The 15,709-nt window shown below is 36.5% G+C and overlaps 1 protein-coding gene across 1 annotated transcript in view; it reads right to left on the bottom strand.

The window, feature by feature from the left end:
• The window catches only part of TARSL2 (threonyl-tRNA synthetase-like 2), a 197,410-nt gene that overhangs the window by 53,521 nt on the left and 128,180 nt on the right, over nucleotides 1-15,709 (bottom strand). The window contains 2 exon segments of the mRNA XM_006901325.1: nucleotides 6,757-6,919; nucleotides 10,087-10,253. Of these exon segments, the coding sequence (XP_006901387.1) occupies nucleotides 6,757-6,919; nucleotides 10,087-10,253 (330 nt within the window).

The following is a 15,709-nucleotide window of genomic DNA, read 5'->3' as shown; positions in this document are numbered from 1 at the left end:
GTGTAACAATGAATGAATGGAAATCCAAAGTCTCTGTAAATTTTTACTGAAATTAATCATAAATTTAAATTAAAAAATATAGTTTATTAATAACCCCCATTGATTTTGCTTTGGATCTTATGTAGCAAAGATCACAAAGGTTTTCTTTATAACTTTTCTTCTAGAAGTTTTATATTTTTAAGTCTAAATTTTATTTTGGTTTAATTTTTCAATTTGGCAGACAGTTTGAATGAAAACATGTTTTGTTTATTTTTGCATAGAGAATCCAACTGACAAAACATTCTTTTTGAAAAGGCAATCTTTTCCCAACTTTGCTGCCTTGCATCATCATCATCATCATCATCATCATCATCATCAAAGTTGTCCATAGATATGTGCAGGTCTAGTTCTTTATTCTGTTGCATGGATCTATTTGTCCACTGTGATTATAATCAGTACTAAAGTCAGTACTAATGTTACTTTATAAAAATGTGTAAATTCAAATATGTTGTTGTTATCTGCCACCAGGTTAATAATGACTCACAGTGACCCCTTGAAAAATGGGTTTGAAAAAAAATGGGTTTGAATCTTGCCCTCTCCTGGGCTGACCTCATCTTCTCTGATATACATAAGTCCTTTAGTATAGTCATTGTGTCAGTCCATCTTGTTGAGAGTCTTTTTTTCCTGACACTGACCCTCCAACTTTCCAAGTATGGATTAAAATATAGTGTTAAAATTCTGGATTTTTGTGAAGTTGTTTTGACAATTTTATTTTCTGTGGATTTCCATATGATTTTTTTTAGATACCTAAGATTATTTTTCTCATTTTTTCTAACTATTGCATTCAAGTCTCCAATGATTATTATTATCTCTTTATTTTTGACTTTTTTTCTTATTAAGACATCAAGTTTATCTGCAACTACCGTTCTAGGAAATTATTATAAAGGACATCATCAGATTTCTTTCTCATTCTTCATCCAGCTCTTTCACTTCTCTTCCTCTTGCTAATCAGAATTTCTGGGCTTGGGAAGAGCTACAGCAGGGATCTAGATCAGATATGATTATCCTCATATTTTAAATATTGAGGAGCAATGTCTTCTTTTTTATTAATTTTAATGATAGTTTACAGAGACTTTAGATTTCCATTCATTCACTGTTGCACTTTTCTCCCTGCCAATGTCTTCTTAAGGTAGTACAGCTTGAATGTCAGAAAATTCATACAGTACCTTTCAGGACTCTGATGCTCTTATCTGTGTCTATTTTCTGTTCTCTGGTGTCTGACGGCTTCCATCTCCTCAGACCTTTGCCGCTAGTCATCTAATTTAACATTGTCATTAATGCATCGGATTGCATGTTTAGAACTGCTCAGTCTTCTGCTGTTTGGCTTTAGTTGTTGGTGTATATATTTGACTAACAGTCATATTAACAGGTTATTTTTGTATGTGTATGGATAGTATACTGTCCCTTACAATTTTATACTTCATGATGGGTCTTATAAATACCTATTTTACTATGAAAGCAATACTATTCTTCTTTTTCTTCTTCAGTTTTTCCTTCTCAGCATAGTAGATCATACTGATTCAAAGTGGCCCATTAGAAGAGATCCATATTTGTCCCTATTCCCAAGAAATGTAATCGAACCAAATGTGGAAATTATCACACAATATTAATACCATATGCAAGACAAAAATATTGCTGAAGATTATCCAGAAATGGCTAGAAGAGTACAGTCACAGAGAACTTCCAGAATTTCAAGCTGGGTTTAGAAGAGAACCCAACACCAGGCATATGCTTGATGATGTCAGAAGGATCCTGGCTGAAAGTGGGAATACCAGAAGAATGCCTATTTGTGCTTTATTGACTATGCAAAGACAGTTAACTTTGTGGATCATAGAAAATTATAGCTAATATTGAAAAGAATGGGAATCCAAGAACACTTAATTGTGTTAATATAAATATATTCCTAGATCAAGAAGATGTTGTCCAAATGGAGCGAGGGAACATTACATGATTTAGAATCAGGAAGGGTGAGTTTCGGGGTGGTATCCTTTCTCCATTCCTGTTCAGTCTATATGTGGAGAAAATAATTCACAAAGCTGAACTCTGTGAAAATGGATGTAGTATCAGGAATGATGGAAGACTCATCAACAACCAGCTTTATGCTGATGACACCACCATCCTTGCTTAAAGTGAGGTGGATATGAAATGTTTGCTGCAGAAGATCAAGGACTGCAGTCTTGTATGGATTGAATTTCAACATCAAGGAAATGAAGGGTCCTCACTACAGGACAAAAATCAGCATGACAGATGAAGAAAGAATTGAAGCTGTCAATGATTTCATCTTGCTTGGATCAACAATCAACACCATTGGTGCAGCCAGGAAATCAAGAGACATATTTCATTGGACAAATCTGCTGTCATGGACCTGTCCAAAATGCTGAAGAGCAATGAAATAAGTTCAAAGACTAAGGGGTGTGCCTGGTTCAGGCCCTGGTCTTCTCAATAACCTGTTATGCATCAGAGAGCTGGATAATGAATAAGGATGACAGAAGAAGAATTGGTGCCTTTGAGTTGTAGTGATGGAGAAAACTTAAACATACCATGGACCACCAAGAAAACAAATAATACCATGGACCACCCAGAAAACAAATAGGTTTCTCTTGGAGAGGGTGAATCCAAGTTTCTCTTTGGAGGATAGGATTTTGAGGTCCTGCCTCACATATTTTGGGCACGCGGCTAGGAGAGCCTGGTCCTTAGAGAAGGACCTCATGCTCATAAAGGTGGAGGGGACAGTGTAGGAGAGGAAGACCCTAGATGAGATGGATTGATACAGTATCTGGGATAATGGGGGTTGGTGTGTTGGAATTAGTGAGACTGGCTCAGGACAGGTTAGGGTTCAAAGCTGCTATACATAGGGTCACTATATGTCGCAGGCAACTCACTGGCACATAACAACAACAACAATATACTATATCGGTTGGTTTTTATTTAAGTCACTCATTTAGAGTCAACAAGACCTCCAGGAGTGCTTTGTATTTAAAAGTCAGTTTTTATTATGTTTTTGAGGAATATTCTTCTAAATGGTACAGCACTGTTCTGTCAATATGCAGATAATTTGGGGTTGCTGTGATGCTGAATCTTGTGACATTGGGATGTCAAAAGACATAACAGTTACCCTTGGTTGACAGTGTTTGGTGGAGCTCCTGGTTTAAGACAGGTTTGAAAGCAGGAGTGGCATCTACTTCCTAAACACCATGCCTCTGGAAACTCTATGAACTTTGATAAATGATGATAGTTATAGACAGGCTTCAGTCCTTTTTTCCATAGGGTTGCTATTAGTCGTGCTTGACTCGACAGCAATAAACAACAACAACCCTTAAGTTTTTTTATATTTCTATACTTCTTTTTAATCTTCAGTGGTTCATTGTTGTTGTCGTTGATGCCATCCAGTTGACTATGACTATCAACATCAAGAAAACAAAGATCCTCACCACTGGGCCAAATTGGCAACACCATAGTAGATGGAAAACAGATTGAGGTTGTTAACGATTATATTTTGCTTGGCTTTACAGTCAGTAGTCTTGGCACCAGTAGTCAGGAAATCAAAAGACAAATTGCAATGGGAAAATCTGCTGTCAAGGACCTCTCCAGAGTACTGAGAAACAACAATGTCGGTCTCGAGACTAAGTGCACAATTACTGCTATGTATCAGACAGCTGTACAATGACTGAGGATGGCAGAAGAATCGATGCCTTTGAGTTGTGGTTCTGGAAAAGAATCTTGGACATACCATGTTCAGCATACCAAGAAAATAAATAGGTTCGTCTTGGACAGGGTGAAACCAAGTTTCTCCTTGAGTCTAGGGTGTTTTAAAAACAATATTTTAATTGTGATTTTAAGGAATGTTTACAGAGAATTTAGATTTTCATTCATTCATTGTACATTTTATCTTCTCTCTCTCTTCCACCTCCCCTTTTAAAAAATCATTGTTGCACAATTACCTACTTCCCCACCTCCCAGCCCAGTTCTCTTTGCAATGAAAAACCATTGTTCTGGGTTACTGTCATATATACAATGCCTAATCATTTGATTCCTTTTATATAGTTCTTTCTTTCATTTGTTCCAATGCTGTGCTCATTAGTTATCCACTCTCATCGTATTCTACCCACCCCCATGTCAGACCTGCTTTGTAACAGTGATGCTATGCAGTATTTGTCCTTTTGTAAGTAAGATGTGTCACTCAGTATGACGTGCTCCAGGGTACCTCATGTTGTGTAATGTTTTATAAGTTTATTGTCTCACATACTTTTGGCATGTGGCCAGGAGGGAGTGGTACTTAGAGAAGGACATCATGCTTGGAAAGGTGGAGGGACAGTGCAGGAGAGGAAGACCCTGGATAAGATGGATTGATGCAGTAACTGAGGCAATGGGGATAGATGTGTCAGAGTCAGTGAGAATGGCTCTGAACAGGGCAGATTTCAGAGCTGTTGTACATATGGTTGCTTTGAGTCACAGGTGACTCAATGTCACGTAACAAAAACAACAATAGGAAACCTATGAACAACAGATCTAAACCCTATTCTGAGCCATACTCATCCTTTCTGATGTATTTGAGATATGGATACTTCCCAATTATTTTTGTTCATCTATTGAAATAACCAGATGATGTCTTCTTTTTTTATATTGAGATTTTAATGAAAGTTTGTAGAGGAATTGGCTTTCCATTCATTCATTGTTGCACATTTTTCTCCTTGTCCACCCCTTCCCCCAGTTCGCTTTTCTCTTTGAAAAGAAAAAGAAAATTCTTTCATTGTTATCCTCCCCCAGTCCACTTTACTATGATGTCTTCTTTTTGAGTCTGTTAATACAGTGAATTTTATTAATTTATTTTCTAAGGTAAAATCAATTTGTCATTCCTGTAGTACAACCCAGTTGGTCATGATACAGCATTATTTTGAAAAACCCATTATTGGAAAAATACTATTGGATTTAGGGTAGTAAAATTTTCAAGAGGACATTTTACCTGTAGTTTTTTTGTAATGGTTTATCATATTTGTTATTGAGCAATGGCAGCCTCACAAACGTGCTGTTAAAGATTTCTCCCTTTTCAGTTTTCTGGAAGAATTGGCTCTAATTGGTATTTATGCCTGAAAAGTTCCGTAAAATGGACTATTGACATCAACATGGGCCTGGAATTTTGTTTGTGGAATAGTTTTAAAATACCAATTCAGCTTCTTCAGATACAGGCCTGCTCAGATTATTCAGTTCTTTTTGAGTCAAGTTTGGTAGTTAATGTTTTGAGAAATATGTCCATTTTACTTAAATTATCAAATTCGTTGGCATAAAATGGTTTATAATATTATTTTACCATTCTCTTAATATCCATGAAGATATCACCTTTCTCATTCTCAATATTTTTAATTTGTGTCTTCCTTTTTACCCTGAAAGGGAGCACTGGTGCCTTAGGGTGAGCTGTGCTGCCAACCCATAGGCACAGTGGTTCAGTCCACCAGCTGCTCAGCAGGTGAAAGTTGGGCAGTCTCCTCCCATGAGATTGACTGCCTCTCAAAATCTGACTTGATGGTTTACAACACCACCATAGATTTTCACTCGGATAGGTCTGACTAGAAATTTTGTAGCATCATCAGTTGACCAGAGAACTAGCTTTTGGTTTTCATTGATATTCTCTGTGGTTTCTGCTCTGGCCTTTATTATTTTCCTTCTTCTGCTTTCTTTGATGTGATCCCCTTTATTCTAATTTAAGCAGAAGCTGAGATGACATGGTTGATTTTAAACCTTTCTTCTTTTTCTAGAGTAGGCATTTAGTACTTTAGATGTCCATATAAGTGCATTTTAGTGGCATCCATGAGTTTAGATGTGTTCCTTTTCATTCAGTTTCTCTTTTCAAATGTCCCTTCTGATATTTTCTTTGACTCATTTAGATGTGTTTTACATATTTACCAAATATTTGAAAGTTTTCCAGACCTTTCAGTTATTGGTTTCTACTCTAATTCCATTGTGATCAGAAAATATGTTTTATACATATTGATTTTATACAAAATCCATTAAATTTTATTGAGATTTGTTTAATATCCCAAAACATTGTCTACCTTGGTGAATGCTCTTTATATACTTTCAGAGAATGTGTATTCTATTGTTACTATTGGCTAAGTCATCCGATAAATATTAAGTAAAAATGGTGACAGTGTCAGTAGGCAGCCTTTTTGTATTAGTTTTAACTTGAGTTAGCATGACATCTGTAAAAGTTCTAGGCAATATAAAAACATAATATCCTTTAAAATTTTACCAAGTCCATTTAAATCTATTTCACTTAATGAAATTTCAATTAATAAAATAATTGGTGAAAGTTGAAGAAAAAAGAAAAAATCCGTATCAAGAGAATATTTGGGGTAATGGTGGACAGATATAGTCCAATGGTGATTAATTTTACAAAACATAATGTATGGGAATGATTGCATTAGACATAGTAACAATGAAGGAAAGCATGACACACATACAGACAAACCATTATGTAAATGAATCAAACACAATGCATATGAATAATTATCTATGTACTAATAAAAATTAGAAATAAAAGAGAACATTTACGTACTGATAAAAATTAAAGCCTCACTTATTGTAGAATGGAAGCTCTGGGAGAAGATCAAGGCTCTTACTCTACAACAGAGTCTCCCCTCCCCAGCTTTGAAGACTACCCTGATCAGAACAATACTGTGGATGTGTGAGGACCTCGCTGCACCTTGGATTATTGTTTACCTGCTCGACTGTGCAGAAAACGTGTGCATCATCCTGCTGGAAGCGCCTAACGCGAGTCAAGCCAGTCAATGTCCCAGACAGTTCATTTCTATGAAGAACTCCAAAATCTGCTAATCTAACAGGCAGTTCCCTCCAAGATCGTAGATGATGAGCAAACATTAGACTAGGAAGATACAATAACATAGCTTTTACATAGCATAGAAAAAGTTACATAGTTATATAAACCCTGTAAAATTCCAACAGGCCTCAAGATTTGTAAATTCCATATCCTGTTTCTTAGAGTCACTACCTTACTCTCTGTTGAATTGTAATATCTTCATTGCTGATCCTTCAGAGGGTTTTCTGAGGCTGTCAATTGCCTGGGAGGAAACGACTCATCTTTCTCACTCAGAGCCAGTGGCAGATTTGAACCGCCAGAAAGTTGTGGCCTGTGGGCTAACACGGCAGCTCCCTACTGACTATGCTACCTAGGTGAACCTAAGTTCCTCATTTATGTGTTGCTCCTTGTATTTACAATACTGTGGCACTCTAAGAAATAACCATGTCATTATCTCTTCCAGAAAGGATATTTTCTACCCTTATCACTTTAAAACCTTATCTACCCTTAAACCTTTACATATCACTTACAAGTATTTTGATAAGTAATTCTTAAGTGAATCTCTCCTGGACTTTTTGCCAGACAGGCTAGTTCAGCTTCCTTACACTCCATGGGTGCTACTGTGGTAGCACTCCTCTTACTCTTACTACCTGCAAACCTGCTCCTGTTCCGCTCTGCCTGTTAATTCCTTGAGGAAAGGGACTGTGCCTTCATCACTTCTGTAATTTGGGGTCCAAACACTTAGCTTATGTGTGTTTTCTCTTCAATTAAAGATCCTTTAGAAAAGACTTTAGGCTCCTACATCCTACTAGGCTTTGGTCAGCCAGCTTAGTCTCATAAAATTGTCTCTCTTTTCCTTCACTCTTAAAATTCTAGCTGAAATTAGTTAGGAAAATTAATGACAAACTAAATAAAGAAGTTGCTGAACAAGTGTCTTTGAAAATACAAAGCACTTAAAAAAGAAAGTGGAATGAATTTTTACATTCTATTTTTCACAAAATTAGTTAAATATTTTATAGCCTGTCATCACAAACTTGGATTTCTTTCAGTCTTTGCTAAAAAATAACAAAGAACTTTCTAAAATATTCTGTGGCTTGTTTAATAGTTATTTATTTTTAAAAAATAATAATTTTTAAATTGTGATTTTAATGATGTTTACAGAAAACTTGGATTTCCATTCATTGATTGTTGCACGTTTTCTTCCCTACCCCCACCCCAGTTCACTTTTAAAAAAAAACCAACCCAAACTCTTCATTCATGTTGTATAATTTCCTCTTTCCCCCCTCTAGTCAACTTTGCTATGCACCTCTTATTCTGGACTGTCGTCATGAAAATAATGTCTAATCATATATTCCTTTTAAACAGTTCTTTCCATCATCTATTCCAATGCAGTGCTCATTATTTATGCCCTCTTTCATAGCGTCACCCTTGGCAGTCTTGTTTTATAAATGTCCCATCAATTCCACTACTAGGAATATACACTACAGAAACCGAAGTTGAATATGTACACCCATGTTTATTGCTGAGTTATCCACAATAGCAGAGAGATGAAAGTAATCCAAGGGTCCATCAACAAATGTTAGAAAAGCTGTGGTATATTGACATAATGGACTACTATGCAGCACTGAAAATAAGGAACTCATAAAATGTTATACAACATGGGTCACCTTGGAGGACTTTTGGCTGAGTGGAATATCTCAGTGACAAAAGGACAAGTACTGAGTAGTTATTTCTATAATCAGTTTACTTGAAACTATGGGGCTGAAATGTCTATGAAGTTGCACTGCTAATTCAAAGATCACTCTTCACTGGTGGTTCAAATCAACCAGCAGCTTCTCAGGAGAAAAAGGCACAATTTCTTCCCATGCAATTTACAGCCTCAAGAATCCACAGAGGGTCAGCTATGAGTTGGTTCTGACTTGACAGCAATGAGTTTGAGTTTATATATGTTAGTAATAAAAAAGTAAAATTGTGGAGATTTTTAAACTGAAGAAAAATGTTTATTCATTCTAGATTTAAAATTACCTTGCCTTATGCAGCTAGATCTGCATACCAACTTTATGAAAACTCTTATCTTTCAAAGACTGTAAGAATGCATCAGTTTAATTATACCATTATTTTTATGTACTTCCAAGAAAATTACATTAGGGTTGTTGTTAAGTGCTGTTGAGTCAAGTATGATTCACAATGACCCTATGAACAGAGGATCTGAACCCTGTTCTATCCTGTACCATCTTCACACTTCTTGACACATTACAGCCTATTATGGTAGTCATTGTGTCAATCCACCTGGCTGAGGGTTTTCCTCTCCTTTGCTGACCCTCTGCTTTTGCAAGCATGATGTCCCTCTCCAAGGAATAGCCCTTCCTAACAAAATGCCTGAAGTATGTGAGGTGAAGCTTTATCATCTTTGCCTATGAAAAGCACTCTGGCTGCACTTTCCCCAAGATGTATTTGAATTCTAAAAACTAGGGTCCTAATTTGTCTAAATAAGCATCATGTAGCCCACAACAGATTGTTTAAATTTTAAAAAGAACAAACAACCCACACCAGACTATTCATTAAATTAAAAAGACCTAACAGCCCACAACTGACTATTAATGAAACAAAAAGACCAAACAGTCCACAACTGACTGTTAATAAAATAAAAATGGCCTGCTTTCAAGAATCCAACTGCTTCAAACAAGAGAGAAAATGACATTAATTTAATTGATTAAATTTCTTAATGTTAACATGGCACTGATTATAAAACGTGTTCCAATTTCCGTACTGTTGCGGTGGGGTGAGAAGAGAAATATTTTTTAGATCTTGGGTACCAGTTGATAATGATCCATTCATCTTACTATATAATTAAATCAAGGAGTAATGAGAATTAAATGTTTCATAAACATTCATATTTGAAAAAAATTGCTATTAATAAGAAATATTACAATAATTTATAAAACTGATAAAAACCTAAACTTTCTGTAAACATCTGTTAAAATCACAATAGAAGTTAAAAAAAATCATTATTTAAGAGCATAAAACACTAAATATTTTCCAGCTACATTCCATACTCATCAAAGGTCAAATCTGTTTTTAAAAGTATATTCATTTCCTAACATAAAATAAATTGGTGAAGACGATTAACCTCGTCTTTAAAGGAATTATGTGATTCTTAAAAAGGGAAAAAACTCCAATCCATCAAAAGTAAACAGTGATAAAGTACAACATACGTTATTATGCAAATTTACCAGTGCCCTGGACAATTCATAGGCTTGAGAGCAAAAGTTTCCTTTTCAATGTTGAAGGTAAACATGTTCTCGCTGTAGTGTTGCCAATGGCCCGAGGTCTGCCAGAGCTTACTATTGTACATATTGGGTGAAAGCACCTCTGTGAAATTACGTTTGTGATATTCCTCCTATAAGGGAAAGACATTTCAAGTTAAAATCTGGTACAAAAGACCTCAGTTGCATGCAAAAAAAAAAAAAAGTCATGTATTTTTTTAACTCAAAACTATGTAATACAGTAATTTGTTGATTAATGCGCTTTTAGTTTTAGATGTGTTGTTGTATACCAACTTGCAGCTGCCCCTCCAAGGGGCTTTCAGAGGCAGTAAATTGTACTGGAGGAGATTGCCTTTCTTTCTCCCATAGTCTAGCTGGTGGGTTTGAAATGTGCACCTTTGGGTTGGCAGTACAGCTTTTTGCTTAATCAGCAAGCTTGATCCTAGGTATATGCCAGAAAATGCAAACAGGAATACAACAAAAGAACAAGCAGAAATGTATCGGATGACTCAAATAGATGTATACACACCCATGTTTATTGCCGTGTTATTCACAATAGTAAAGAAATGGAAACAGCTCAAGTGTCCATCAAAATGAATGGATAAAAAAAAACTATGGTACATTCACACAATGGAATACTATGCAGTTTTTAAAAACAATGAACTCATAAAACTTTACATAAGATTGGGGAACCTGGAGGACTTATGCTGAGTGAAATATCTCAGTCACAAAAGGACAAAAATTGCATAACATTGCTATTTTTAAATAGGACAAACATTGGGGGGTTGTGGAGAGAATGAGGAAAAAGTGGATAATGAACACTGCATTAGATCAGATAAGGGTAAGAACTGATATGTATGACCATAATCTGGAACAAGGGGTGCACTGCAGGGAAGGTTTGGGGAGAGGGGAGGGGAAGGAGGACAAAAAATGTGCAACAATGAAAAAATTAAAAGAAAACATTAAAAAGATGTATTGGAGGTGTGGCCAGATGACTCCTTAGAGGCAAGGATGGTGAAGCTTTAACACACATACTTTGGGCATATTGCTAGAAAAGTTTATTTCTTGGAAAGGGACATCATGCTTGGGAAAGTGAAATTGTCAACAAAAGAGAAGAGGATCGCTGTAGTGGTGCTGTTATTCATCTTAGGTGCCATCGAGTCAAGTATGACTCATACAGACCCTATGAGCAACAGATCTGAATCTGGTCCTATCCTGTGACATCCTCACTGTCTGGAACACTTGAACCCATTGTTATAATCACACCTCCATCTTATTTAGGGTCTTTATCTCTTTTAATGACCCTCTACCTTTCCAAGCATTGTATCCTTTCCAAGGAATAATCTTTCCTCACAACATGCCCAAAGTATGAGAGGTGAAGTTTTGCCATCCTTGCCTACAAAGAGCACTCTGGCTGCACCTTTTCCAAGACATATCTATTCATTATTTTGGCAGTCTATATGATATTCAGTATTCTTATCCGACACCACAACTTGAAGGTAACAATTCTTCTACTGCCCTCCTTTATTGTCCAACTCTCAGATGCATAACAAGTGATTGAGAAGACTATGGCCTGAATCAGGCACACCTTAGTCTTCAAACTGACATCATTGCTATTCAGCATTTTTGGAAAGCAATATGTCTCCTCATTTCCTGACTACTGGTAAAAAGGGTGTTGATAATGAATCAACGTAAGATAACTCATTAAGAGTTTCAATCCTCTATCCATCTATCATGATGTTGTCCACTAGTCCTTTGCTTTCTTGATGAGATGTAATCCATATTGAAGTCTGTAATCTTTGATCTTCTGCAACAAGCACTTCAGATCCTTTTCTCTTTCCGCAAGAAAGGTTGTGTCATCTTCATAACACAAGTTGTTGACAATTCTTCCTCTGATCCTGATGCCACATACTTCATAGAGTCTGGCTTCATAAATTATTACTCAGCAAACAGATTGAATAGGTATGAAGAAAGGATACACACTCAAGAGATACTGGCCACAGAATAAGAAAATGGCAGCAGCTTGAGGTGCTTGAAATCATAGAAGCCCAAGGATCAGGATGCAAGCCATCATATCAAGGGCAAGATAAAGGGACATAGGTGTTGAATAGCGTAGGTGGGATTAGAAAGGAAAGCTGGTGGGGCAGGGAAAGGGTGGGTGAAATACGTGTCAAGGATGGGGACAATACAGAATCTACTGGTTATTTCTATTGGGGAAATATCTTACATCTCTTTCCTGTAAAATGCTTGTCTGTCAGATACTGCTCTAAAACTGCGCATTCAAATTAGGACAGACTAGGAAGAAGGGTTGGCCATCACTTTTGAAATAGCAGGACTTCAAAAACTCTACGTACAATAGAGCACGCTTAGCCTAGTAGATATGGCAACTGAGGTTGAGCCCTCAAATATGGAAACACAAAGGAGGAGAAACAGTTGCAAGCAGACACTAGTGACTGGAACATGGAATATAAGAAGCATGAATGAAGGAAAATTGGACATTGTTAAGAAAGAAATGGAACACATACATTTTGACATGTTAGGTATTGCAAATTGAGATGGATTGGCATGAGACATTTTGAGTCAGGTGATCATATGATCTACTATGCTTGAGATGAAAAGTTGAGGAAAAATGGGGTCACTTTCATAGTTAAAAGTGTCATTTCTAGATTTATCTTGAAATACAATGTTGGGAGTGACAGGATAATATCCACTTTTATATTAGGAAATCCAGTGAACACTAATGAGTGAAGACCAGATGAGCTGTGGGAGGATATCAAGATCATCATCCAGAAAGAATGCAGGAGCTCAGTATAAAATTAGAAGTCCTCAATAATTTGGAAAGATCCTTAATGGCAGATTTTTCCAGTGCAATGCATCTTCTTATTTCCTGACTGCTCATACCAAGGATGTTAATTGTAGATCCAAGCAAGATGAAGTGCTTGACAGTTTCAATCTCCTTTCCATCTATCGTGACACAGCCTATTGTTCCAGTGGTAAGAATCTTTGTTTTCTTGATATTGAGAGGCAATCCATACTGAAGACTGCATTCCTTGATCTTCTGCAACAAGTGCTTCAAGTCCTTCTCACTTTCAGCAAGTAAGGCTGTGTCATCTACATAACACAGATTATTGATGAGTCTCCCTCCAATCCTGATGCCACATTCCTCTTCATAGAGTTCAGCTTCTTGGATGGTTTTCTCCGCATATAGATTAAACACGTATGGAGATAGGACAAAACCCTTCTCAATTCCAAACCATGCCGTGCTCCCCTTCTCCGCTCATACAAGAGCCTCCTGATCCAGGCATAGTTTCTGCATGAGCACTGTGAAGTGCTCTGGAATTCCCATTCTCAATATCAGCCATAACTTGTCAAACACAGTCAAACACCTTTGCATAGTCAATAAAGCACAAATAGACATTCTTCTGGCACTCCTTACTTTCAGCCAGGATCCATCTGACAAGTCCCTGCCAATGTACTGTTCCAGCCAGTTTTTAATGATCTACAGCAGTATTTTGCTGGCATGTGATAGCAATGATATTGCGTGGTAATTTTCACATTCAGTTGGATCAACCTTCTTGGGAATGGGAACAAATATGGACTTCTTCCAATCTTTTGGCCAGACAGCCGTTTTCCAAATTTCCTGGCATAGACTGGTGAGTGCATCCGATGCTGCATGTATTCACTGAAACAAACTAATTGGTATCCCATCGATTCCTGGGGCCTTATTTTATGCCAATGCCTTCAATGTACCTTCCACTTCCTCTTTCATTACCATTGGCTCCTGTTCATATAGTACTTTTGGCAACTTTTCAGTGGCAATCAGTTCTTTCTGGTACAGTCACTGTGTACTCTCTCAGACTTTTTTTGATATATTCTGAGTTATTCAATATATTGTCCATTACAAAAACAAAGGGAAAAAATTGAAATGGATTTCAGGAGAGACTCTAAAGATTCACTGGATATTTGAGAAGCCAAATCTAAAGGAAAACATGTCAAAGTGAAAGAGCTGAACAGATGACTTCAAAAGGCAGCTCAGGAAGACAAAATAAAGTATTATAATGGAATGTGCAGGAGCTAGAATTGGAGAATAAAAGGGAAGAACTCACTCTGCATTTCTCAAGCTGAAAGAACAGAAAAACAAATTTAAGCCTTGTGTTGCAATATTGAAAGATAAAATAATATGGTTATAATAATTAAAACAATGTGATGCTGATGCAAGGATGGACAAGGTACCAAAGGAACAGAATAAATATCCAGAAACTGACCCACACATGTATTTGATTTAGAAAGAAACTGCCACTGCAATGCATACTAGAACTATGTACTGTGAGTAAAAATTAACCTTGACCCCTGTCTTTCATAGAGTCTAATAAAGAATTCAAATTAGATCATATTCTTATGTAAGAAAGTAAACACAGTCATGTCTCTATTAAAAAATACAGAAAAATAACTTCATAACACTGAAGCAGAAAAGATTACTAAAGAAGGACATAGACTGTATAAACTAGAAAGGAAAAAAATAAACTTTTCATTAAACACAGCTATTATTGGCTAAAACACTGAATTAAGTGAATCAACAACAATTTACCAAAACAGAAAACAAATGAAAAAAACTCCAAACCAAACAACAAAAGACCCTGTATTAACAAGATAAAGGACTCATCCAAAACATAGAAAGAACTCCTACAAATAAACAATAAAAAGAGAAACAACAGAATTTTAAAAATAGGCAAAATACTAAAAAAAGAAGTTGATGAAACTTGAGCCCATCTGATCTTCAGTCTGACCTTCTGTGATGTGCTTCTCCAGGGACTGGACCCTCCTGATAAAGTGTCCAAAGTATGTGAGATTCTGTTCATCATTAACACAGCAATCAATATTTTATTTCAGTTTTGCCTGAATGGATTCTTGATTTCTATAAGAAATTATTCAGAGACTACTTGAGTCTCTGAGGAAGCTTGAAGAGATGTAGTGATGTTCAATACTAGCATTTAATCCTTATTAATTTTTCCTTCTTCCTATTCTACAATGTCACAATAGTCCATTTCAGATAGTTTTTTCATCTGACCTCGTGGCCTGCTAATACATTTGAGTATTTTCCTCTCAAAAGAAGGAAGTTCATAAAAGTGGATATCCGAATGCCCCATAAACAAATGAAGTTTCTCATCATTATTCATCAGGAAATTGTAACATAAAATCACTATTACTCTCAGGGCTAGGGATCAACTATAAGATATCATCTCACCCCAGTAAGAATAGCAAAATTTAACAGGACAGCAAGCAACAAATGCTGGTGAGGTTGTGGAGAGACTGGAACCCTTATTCACTGTTGGTGGGGGTGTAAAATGGTGCAACCACTGTGGAAAGCAGTGTGGCACTTTCTCAAAAAGTTGCAAATAGAGATACCATTCGACCATTTGACCCAGCAGTTCCACTACTGGGAATATAACCTAAAGAGACCATAAACGACATCCAAGCAGGTGTATACACACCCATGTTTATCGCAGCTTTGTTCACAATAGCAAGGAGTTGGAAACAACCTAAGTGCCCATCAACAAATGAATGGATAGAGAAGCTGTGGTATATTCAC

The sequence above is a fragment of the Elephantulus edwardii genome, unplaced genomic scaffold, assembly GCF_000299155.1.
Source record: "Elephantulus edwardii isolate Elephantulus edwardi_28Jun2011 unplaced genomic scaffold, EleEdw1.0 scaffold00319, whole genome shotgun sequence".
Classification (NCBI taxonomy): Eukaryota; Metazoa; Chordata; class Mammalia; order Macroscelidea; family Macroscelididae; genus Elephantulus; species Elephantulus edwardii.
This window is presented reverse-complemented; position numbering and strand designations above follow the sequence as displayed.